Raw genomic sequence first — 10289 nt, 5'->3', positions numbered from 1 at the left:
ACGAGTCAAGCTCCTCTGATCTCACCTGTACCAAAAGAGTCAGAAGGGGAAAGAGGTTTCTAATCTGCAACTCATAGAACCGCTAGGAAGTGCATATGGCAGGCTTAATTTTTGGCCCAGCTACTTTAGCTTGGGGGCAGGGAGTCGAGGGAGAGGGGAATCGACATCAGGCGACGCTGGGCCATCCATGTCACGGCAAGAGACGGACAGACGTGGCTTGCCAGGGCCGGCCTCTGCGTAGCGACCACACACTAATTAAGTGATCCCTCAAGTACTAACCAGGACTGGCTGTGCTCAGCTTCCAAGAGCTGATAAGATGGGGCTAGCCTGGGTCATTCAGGCCAGGGTGATGCAGGTTTACCCTCACTGAACTCAATGGGCTTTGACAGGCGTATCTGCATAGGATTGCAGTGGTGCGAGGAAATCCTCAGAGCTGAGAACTAGACAGCTCTGACACAGAATGTTCCTGCCTTTGAGCTGTCAGAGGCAGAATGGCCAGGGGATTTCTGGGAAAACATTCGGATCATTTTTCAGCCTGTATTAATATTATTAATAATAATAATTATTAATAATTATAGTTTCTCATTTATATGCTAGCCTTCTCTAGGGCTCAGGGCAACTTAGAACAACATTAAAACACACAACATATGGACACTATCAATGCCAAAACGATGCAGTACATTTTAGTTAGAGTCATTTCTAATCAGTGGAGGCCGGCAGAAGTAGTGGGGAAGAGCAAGGTAGGTGTTAACAGGTGGGCATGATCCGTGAATTTCCATGACCTCCTCGCCAGACCTGTCAACCCACTATTTAAATGCCCGGGAAACAGCCAGGAACTGTAATCCCTCCACGGCAGCCTGCGGACACTTTGGGAATGCTGACGCGGGGTCTGGGCGGAGCTACAAAATGGCTGCTGCAGGAGGCGGAGCTGGACCCAAAATGGTGGCTGCAGCTCTGCTTCCATCACCCGAGGAAGATCTTTGTGCTGAAGTGGCAGCTGCTACCCAAGCAACATTTTTAAAAGCAGCCAATGGCCAATCAGAAATCTTGCTGGACAAATGCCCCACCTGGCCCCAACTCAATTTCTTAAGCTCCCTTGGCAGGCGCCAGGGAAGGCATCGCAGAGCGCCATGGTGCCCGAGGGTGACACCTTGGGAGCCCTCCTCTACGGCGCTCCCAAGGGAAAAGCGATGGCTTTCTGCTGGGGATACATTTTTTCTTTGCCTGGACTTCTTTTCGTTTCCCTGGAAAACCTTGTTCGTGGAGACAGGAAATAATAACCTTTGAGGGATGGTACGCTTAAAAGCCAAACCAAACACACAGCCTCAGGAGCAAACAAGGCCGGGAGACCTCACCCAGGCCAGCCTCCCCAGTTGGCTCACGGGACACCAAGGAGAGGTTTGCGATGGTTCAAAAGAGGCCAGAGGTCTCTCGGGGACAAGCTTGGCTGGGTCGGGCTGCAGAGCAGCTTCCCGGTAGCTCCGAGCACAGACCGCTCTCCTCTGATGCAATTAATTTCAGAGGCTTTCGTCTAAGCCTCAGCGGATCCCAGGAACGGCAAGCGGCAGAAGCTAGCTCCCCGGCCGTGGGAAAGGACTCTTGGGATGGTCGGTTACCAGGGCTGAGTTGGGCCCAGTTCTGGTGCGACCCTGAGTGCAATCAATAAATCTCCCAAGAAGGATACTGCAAAAAAAAAGGTGAACTCACGTTGATTAGGATCGATCCAGTTCACATGCAGGTTGCAGTTGAGGGGGGATGTCCCTCCAGGCCGTAACAGCCTGGGATCCTGGAGTGCTTTGGGATTTTGTTTTATTTTGGGCCTTCCTCTGGGCATAGAGCGGGGGCCACTAAGGGAAGGAGACAGATGCGAATGTCTTACATTGGGCAGAGGTCAGACTGGATGACCCCTGAGGTCCCCTCCAGATTTTTCTATTCCCCACCACCCTTGAAAAGCTGGAACCCAGGCACTGCCCATGCTGCCCCTGTGCCACCCCACCGAGGTGCTGGGATGCCTTGGTTGGAGGGCTGCCCCTCGCTAGTGGGACCAGATGGAACTGCCCAGCCCCATCAAACAGTCACACTGAATTCTTGATTGAAGAATTTGCTGTATCTAGTGTTCGCGCTGGCAGGGGCTTATGGGAATTGTAGTCCATGGGCATCTGGAGGGCCGCAGTTTGACCACCCCTGATCCAGTTCATGCTCAGGGAGCTACTGCAATGCTCAACATTCCGCACCCTGCCCGTTAACACACCACGGCTAGAGACCCGCTGCAGAGATGCGTCACATTCGGGCGTAGGACAGCAACTGACCAACACGTCACATCCTTATTTGCAAAAATCCGACTTTATTTACAGTTCAAGTCAAATCACATGCAAACGTTGACATTCCCTTCCCTCGCCCTCCCCAGGGCCTTTTTTAAAGAACCGCGATTAGCCAAGGAACAAAACAAAAAAAAAGGGGGGGGCGAGGGTAAATTAGATTTATTTTTTAAAATAGCAATTAAATATACAAAAATATAGCTTACAAAATAAAAACCCAGCAAAAGTTTTGTTTCCTTTCTTTTTTTCTTTTTCTTTTTTACAAAAAAATAACTCTGCTGACGAATTCCGTTGACTTAATTTACGGACGCGTCGACGAACTCGGGACGGTCCGTGGACTCCGCAAACACTTTCTTGCCAGTCTCTGCGCTATACACAAGGAGGTTTGGAAGGGAAGGGGATAAACCGAGTTCGGGGAGGTCTACAGTTGCCCAGATGACCTAGGCAGCAGTAGCTCTTTGAAATGCGTGCCACGGAGTCCTTGGAAGGCGACCCTCTTAGAAAAGGGCTGGGAAGAACAGTCATTGCCGTAGTTAGAAAAAAAGTTGCAGAGGACGACCCTCCTACTGAACAATCTCTCTGCCGTCTCCTTGGCACGGCGCGTCGTTGCTAAATCGTGCTCCGAAAGGGGAGCACCGTTCCGAAATCGCATTCTGCGTCTTTTGCACACGCCGGAGAGACGATGGGTGGTCTAACCACCACTCTGCAACAATAAGGACCAGGAACTTACAAAAATAACGCAAGGACATCTTATTTTTACGCAAGTCCAAATACGGGGAAGAAAAGGGCATTCCAATCCACGCTGAGGCAGACTGGGTTTCTCCGCAGCCACGTTCTCTTCAGTGACTACAAGAACCAAGAGCCCCAAAGGAAGATCTGCTGGAATTAGGCAAATGGTCGACATTTGGACATATGCAACCAACAAGGATAACACAGTGGTTGGCTCTTAGCATCTCGGTTCTGATTCATCAGCGGAACGGATGCTTGGAAAACGTGGATTTCTAACCCTAGGAAGTTTCCTCATCCGGATTTTCATCCGTGAAACCTGCACGTGCCACGACCCAACTGTCAAGTATTCAGATTTCTACGCTATATTACAACTGTGAAAAAAAAATTCAAATCCATTTTAATTGTGTGCCCTGGGTGAATAACTCCAAATTGTTAGGTGCCAGCATCTCGGTGTTCCAGTTTCCCTGTAGCCCTCCAGGTTTCTGCTTTCCTGTTTTCAAATTTTCTAGTTTTGTAATCCAATGCTAGCAAACAGGGGTAGTCAACCTGTGGTCCTCCAGAGGTCCATGGACTACAATTCCCATGAGCCCCTGCCAGCATTCGCTGGCAGGGGCTCGTGGGAATTGTAGTCCATAGACTTCTGGAGGACCACAGGTTGACTACCCCTGCAAGCGAAGACCCGTATTCTGAGAACAGCAAAAGGGCAGGTTGATTTTTCTAGGATTCAGTTATAAGGGACCCTCACCTCCACCTCTCACCTTTGGAGATAGATCAAGAAGGGTTAGGCTTTGTCAGTCTGCAGCAAGTAGAAAAGAGAAAACCGGTAGCACCTTAGTCTTTAAGGTGGCAGGGGAGGAACTTCCATGAGTCCGTGCTCACTTCTTCAGATACAGTGAGAATCGGAGTCCCTCTTGTCCTTCTATCACAAGCCTGATGGATTCTGTACAGCTGGATGTGGTGTCTTTCGCGGAGTTAGATCAGGACGGCAGCTGTAGCAATAGAAAAGAGTCCAGGAGCAACTTCGAGATTTGGGGCAGGGGAGAAGCTTTCGTGGGCCGTCTGAAGAAGTGAGCAGTGATTCACAAAAGCACCCCCCTGACGCAAATTCGGTTAGTCTTGAAGGTGCTCCTGGACTTTTGCACTTTCCTGCTCTCACCTTTAGGAGCCAGCTTGTCGTAGTGGTTAAGAGTAAGGGCACTCTAACCGGGAGAACTGGGTTTGATTCCCGCCACCTCCTCCACATGCAGCCAGCTGGGTGACCTTGGGCCTTCCCCAGTTCTCTTAGAGCTCTCTCAGCCTCACCTCCCTCACAGGGTGTCTGTTGTGGGGAGAAGAAGGGTAGGCGATTGTAAGCTGCTTTGAGACTCCTTCGGGCACTGAAAAGTGGGGAACAAAACCACAGTCCTCCTTCTTTGGTTAGACATTCTTACCGGTGTAAGAGAAAACCACGGAGGTAGATAACAGAGTTGGCCAAGTTTCTAGGAGGGGAAGCCCACATTTTGGTGAATCTGGGAAGGCCCTGGCAGGTTTACGGTTGGCCAAAAATCTGTCACAAGGCGGCAATCTCTGTTACGATAACGCCCCTTAAATACCCAAAATGCAAGCTCACTGGCCCGCTGGCAAGCAAAGCCGGGACAAGAGCTGGGAAGCTTCACAATGGCTTGACCGGTCTCATGGGGAAAAATGCCGAATATTTTGCTAATCAAGAAGAGAGAGACGGGGGTGGGAACTGGCCAGGACAGCCGGCACTGGGCCAATCATTTTAGGAACATTTGAGACCGGAGAGAGAGACTTGTTTCAGAGGGCAGCTATCGTGGTCTGTAGAAGAACAGTCAGGATCAGAGTCCGGCAGAAGGCCAACCAGATTTGCAGCCCTCCCACCCTGTGAAAGAAAAAGGGGTTTTTAATTTTTTAAAAACCCAATTTCTACCCTTGTTTGAGCAGGCTATTTGCCCCCTCCCACAGTGGCCAATGACGGGCCTGGAAGGGGCAGGAAGGGGCGGGCCCTGGCCTTTTAAACCATTGCCAGTCGAGGTGCCTCTCACTTCCTGGGGGGGGGGAGACTCGTGACTAGCTGACATCACTTCCTGGTACCTCGAAGCCTGAAAAATATTTCAGCATTACCTCCATGGTCAAAAGGCTGAAATGGGCTGGTGAAAGGTTTGGAGGGCGTCAGACATTTGACAAGCTTTGACTTTTTGTTGAAAACCTAGTCTTCGGTGTGCTACTGGACTCGGATCGAACTGTTCTGCTGCAGACCAGCACGGCTCCCCTCAAAACCAGTTTGCAAGAGAGTAAGGAGCCCGAGAGGATCCCAGCTTCCCCGTCACAAACGGCTGTTGCGTTCCTTTCAGGCCCTGCTCGCTCGCTTCCGGTCAAACCTCTTTAGCAAGAGCCTTTGCAAACCGAAACACTTGCAAAACCAGTTTGCTAAAGACGGGATCCACTTTTTGCACACCAGGCGTGGTGCTTTCGACTCTGGGAACAAGCCACCGACCTTCTCCGGCTGCTAGCGGCCAGAGTTACAGCTGACTTAGCAGTGACTCCCCCGTAAGGTTTTCACGGCTAGAGATAACAGAAGGGGGTTCCCATTGCCTGACTCTGCACAGAAATCTCTGGCGTGGAAGGCACCTCATTTAGCCGTGCAGAATGGAAACCCATCAGCCTTGTGATATAAGGACAGAGGGACTCACGTTCTCGCTGTATCTGAAGAAGTGAGCAGGGACTTACCTCCCCTGCCACAATTTTGTTAGTCCTGAAGGTGCTCCTGGACTTGTGCTCTTTTCTGTTGCTACGAACAGACTAACACAACGACCCATCTTGATTTATCTACACGGGACGGCACCCCATTTAGCCGAAGAGAATGGAAATCCATCAACCTTGTGATATAAGGACGGAGGGACTTACATTCTTGCTGGATCTGAGGAAGTGAGCAAGGACTCACCAAAGCTCCTCCCCAGCCACAAATTTTATTAGAAGGTGCTACTTGCCTTTGGCTCTTTCCTGCCGCTACAGACAGACTTACACGGTTATCTCTTGGGCGTGAATTCACTAGTAGCCAGTCTGAATTCTCGTGGAGCTAACGTGGGCACAGGGCTTTTAGAGCAGGGCTCTTGGCTTGTGCCATCAGAGGCCACAAGAGGGGAGGGGCTGTGGCTCGGTGGCAGAGCAGAAGGTCCCTGGTTCAATCCCCAACATCTCCCGTTAAACCATCTGGCAGCAGGGGATGGGAAAGACCTCTGCCCCAGACTCCAAAGAGCCGCTGCCAGTCTGAGTAGGCGATTCTGTCTCTGATGGGCCAAGAGATCAGATTCAGCAGAAGGCAGCTTCATGGGTGTTCAAGAGCCCTTTGTTCTCGGCCGCAGCACAAAGAGGAAGCATAAGATGCTTTCCGTTGTCCCCAAAAGGAAGACTCGTTCCTGACTGCCCCATCGCTACTCCCAACAACCCTGTGAGGTAGGCTACTCCCAAAGGCTTTCAGATTCGCAACACACCCCTTTGCTGACCTTTGCAGCCCACCTGCCCCGAAGTCAGGACGATAATCTGACTTTAAGCAAACCAAAGCTGAGGACATGGAGTTACGTGGCAGGGTATTTCTAAGGGGATGACAAAACACCCTTCTGCCCTGCTTGGTACAACTGGAGAAAATGTGGTTCTTTTGATCTATAACCTAGCACAGGGTGGCAGTGGTGACATACTGGGTGGGATTCCGGTCTTCCTTCCACCATCATGCTATAAACCCTGAAAGATCGGTGATGCAGGACGTGGGGTCAGGGGGAAGACGATAAAGTCCAGTTCTGCCAGGGAGATTTCGGGCTTCTCTGGTCGCTGTTAAAGGTGGGTAAAGAGGCACCTGTACGGCAGGTTAGCATTCAGGTCCACATTAGCCCAACAGAGACCCGACTGGAGGAAAGAACTGCTTTAAGACTCGACCGTGGAAATGCATTTTGGCATTGCATGTAGTTCGAAACAGATTGGTCTTGCGGGATGAAGACCGACGCCCCGGTCGCGGCGTTGAACCCTAACGTCTGCGGCCCCTTTTCCTGGGATGCTGACAAGGCCCCGTTGTACTCCGTGGATCGTGCGGCTGAAGAAGCTATCAACGAATAACCAAGGAAGTGTGTTTCTCTCTCTCTCTCGGGGCACTTAAGGGATCGTGTATGTTGAGTCAGGGGCTGGGGTGTGCGTGTTCAAGTGCCATACGGCTCTAATCCGGCCACTGTTCAAGTGCTGTACAGTTGCAATCCGGCCACTGGGGGGCAACCAACCGTGTGAACAAAATGTTTTCTGTGCTTCCTGTTGGATTCTCTGAGCCACCGTCTCTAATGTGCACGGACTCTTCCCCCAAGGCTGCAGGAGACTTTTGCTGTTGCACCTCACCCCGAGAGGAAGAATGCCGACAGGGATCTGGGATCCAACAGCAACCAGATCCTGCCTCGCTGCTGACTGTTCCAGAGGCCACTGGCAATTTGGGATGAGGTAACCACCAGGGGGGGGGCTGGAATCGGGGGGGGGGGGCACAGCAAAGAGCACGCGGGGTCTCGTTTTTGTTCCAAGCGGCAAATACAAACTTGCCCCCTGCATGCGTGTGGGGGGTCCGCTCATCTCAGCTTCTGTCTCCCTTGAACGGCTTTGGGTTTGCGTGTCTCCTGACCCTACGCGAGTTGCAGGTGCCTGGATGGGTGCGCCTGCTCGTAAAGTGCTCTCTGACTTCCCATTGGCCTCTCCGTTGTGCTGGTGGGCCTTGTGCTACGCGGCTGCGTTGCCCGGCTTTTCTCCCCTCCGAGGGCGTCTCAGGGGCCCTTCATGAGACAAAGGGAACCCTGGCAGATCCTCCGAGGCCGCGGGAAACGCGTCTGATGGCGGAAAAGTCTCTGCGCGAGTCCGGTGGGCAGCCGAGCGTGCCAGGAAGGTGCATCGCACGGGGGACGTTATACGAGGTTTGCTGCGCCAGGCAGGGGCTCCTGGGGGGGACCGGGGGGGTCCTGCTTGCTGTGAAGCTGCGCCAGCTGAAGGACGGGCATGTTGCAAAGGGGGCACACCTTGCGGACCTCCAGCCACTTGATGAGGCACCTGCAGAGACAGAGAGAGAGAGACAGAGAGAGGGAGACAGAGAGAGAGATGGTCAGTTGGAACCAGCCGTCGAGCCAGGGCTGACACCAAAACCTTCATTGATTAAAACTCATTCAGTGAAATTTATTTTATCCTGCCTAGACTAAAGCAAGATTTAAAGAGTGAGTGTGTGTGTGTGTGTGTGTGTGTGTGAGAGAGAGAGAGAGAGAGACAGAGAGAGAGAGAGAGAGACAGGGAGAGAGAGACAGGGAGAGAGAGACAGAGAGAGAAGTTCCTTTCCTGATAGCCTGACAAAGCAGTGGGCCAAAAGCGTAGGCATCTACAAGTATAAATCAGAAAATGTTTTCCCTCTGCACTCTGCGTTGCCTTCTCTTCCTGGACCCTTTTCAGTGGGAACGTTTAAAAAACAATGGGGTTGTCTTATGAGTTTTATTAATTTAAATGTACCTTGTCACACGGGCACGCGTGTGTGTGTGTGTATGTATATATATATATATATATATATACATAAACGGTAATGACTGGGGGAGGGACTGGCAAACCACCCTGTATTGAGTCTGCCATGAAAACGCTAGAGGGCGTCACCCCAAGGGCCAGACATGACCCGGTGCTTGCACAGGGGATACCTTTACCTTTACCTTGTATCTAAGGAACCAATAGATGAGCCTCTTGTGGCGCAGAGCGGTAAGGCAGCCGTCTGAAAGCTTTGCCCATGAGGCTGGGAGTTCGATCCCAGCAGCCGGCTCAAGGTCGACTCAGCCTTCCATCCTTCCGAGGTCGGTAAAATGAGGACCCAGCTTGCTGGGGGGTAAACGGTAATGACTGGGGAAGGCACTGGCAAACCACCCCGTATTGAGTCTGCCATGAAAACGCTAGAGGGCGTCACCCCAAGGGTCAGACATGACTCGGTGCTTGCTGTTAATTAACTGCCAAGATTATTTTTGGTGCAATCTACGGCACTGGCACTTACTTTCTGTGGAAGGCATGTTTGCACGGACAGATCCCCAGTTCATCTTTGGGCTTAAATTCCTCCAGACAAACAGCACAGATCTGAAAGAGAAGCAAGGCAACCAGAGAGGAGAGGACAGTCAGCAAAAGATATGGGGGAAAGCACCTGCATTTGTGAACCGAGAGCGAGCAGACGGGGAAAATCTCCCATTTCCTGCATCAAAGTAAGATCAGCGCTGCAGCCCTAAACAGGGAATCAAGTTCTGCTAGACGTGCTGCTACGTTGAGAGCACTTAGGAAGGCAGGCTGAGGCTGTTCTGTCTACCTCCGTGGTCACACTGCTAGGGGCTTTAAAACAGGGGTAGTCAACCTGTGGTCCTCCAGATGCCCATGGACTACAATTCCCATGAGCCCCTGCCAGCATTCGCTGGCAGGGGCTCATGGGAATTGTAGTCCATGGACATCTGGAGGACCACAGGTTGACTACCCCTGCTTTCAACATTAACTGAGTTTCGGAGCTTGTGTTCACCGCAAGTCAAGTCAAGCGCATGCCTAACCCTTGCACGTTGTCACAATGTGTTTGGACTGGTTGCTTCAGCCAGCTTCGCTCTTGTGAAAGTTCTGCTAGTGCTTCTCTCGGGGGAGATATCTCTCTGGGGTAGCCTTTGCAGGCCTCATTGGGAAGCTCCTTTTCCCTTCCTGCCCCACACTGGGATTTATAGCTGCATAAATAACTTCTTCGTTTCTGTGGCTCTTGGTGGGGGCAGGCGCCTCCGGGTTGCATAACCAGTCTCTCACCTGTCCTCTTTGCAACGGCACCACAACAGAGTAGGGGTCAGGGTGTTGAAGGCATAGAATCATAGAACCATAGAGTTGGAAGGGGCCAAACAGGCCATCTAGTCCAACCCCCTGCTCAACGCAGGATCAGCCCAAAGCATCCTAAAGCATCCTAAAGACATGGGTGTCATGGCCAGAGCCAGGCTCCTCCCCTCCCTCCACCTCTCCAATGTCCCAAAATTTAAATTTAGTCTCTGCCAGTCACTGGATCAAGGCTGCTAGCACCAAGGCCCGCCCACACACACACAAGAGAACCAAGAAAGATTTTAGCTATTATAGAGCTCAGAGGTTTCTGGCCGGAGTGGGATATAGGGTCACCAGCCAACCGACCGGGCTCACATTTCATTGAGCCAAGGGATGTTAGTGGCCAACGGATATTGGTGG

General features: G+C 51.7%; 1 protein-coding gene across 1 annotated transcript in view; it reads right to left on the bottom strand.

The window, feature by feature from the left end:
• Window positions 1-3694: 3694 nt before the first annotated feature.
• RNF24 (ring finger protein 24) overlaps window positions 3695-10289 on the bottom strand; it is a 46118-nt gene continuing 39523 nt past the window's right edge. Inside the window, 2 exon segments of the mRNA XM_077301183.1 lie at window positions 3695-8120; window positions 9091-9170. Coding sequence (XP_077157298.1) covers window positions 7979-8120; window positions 9091-9170 — 222 coding nt within the window. The 3' untranslated portion in view covers window positions 3695-7978.

Source organism: Paroedura picta, chromosome 10 (assembly GCF_049243985.1).
Source record: "Paroedura picta isolate Pp20150507F chromosome 10, Ppicta_v3.0, whole genome shotgun sequence".
Taxonomy (NCBI): Eukaryota; Metazoa; Chordata; class Lepidosauria; order Squamata; family Gekkonidae; genus Paroedura; species Paroedura picta.
This window is presented reverse-complemented; position numbering and strand designations above follow the sequence as displayed.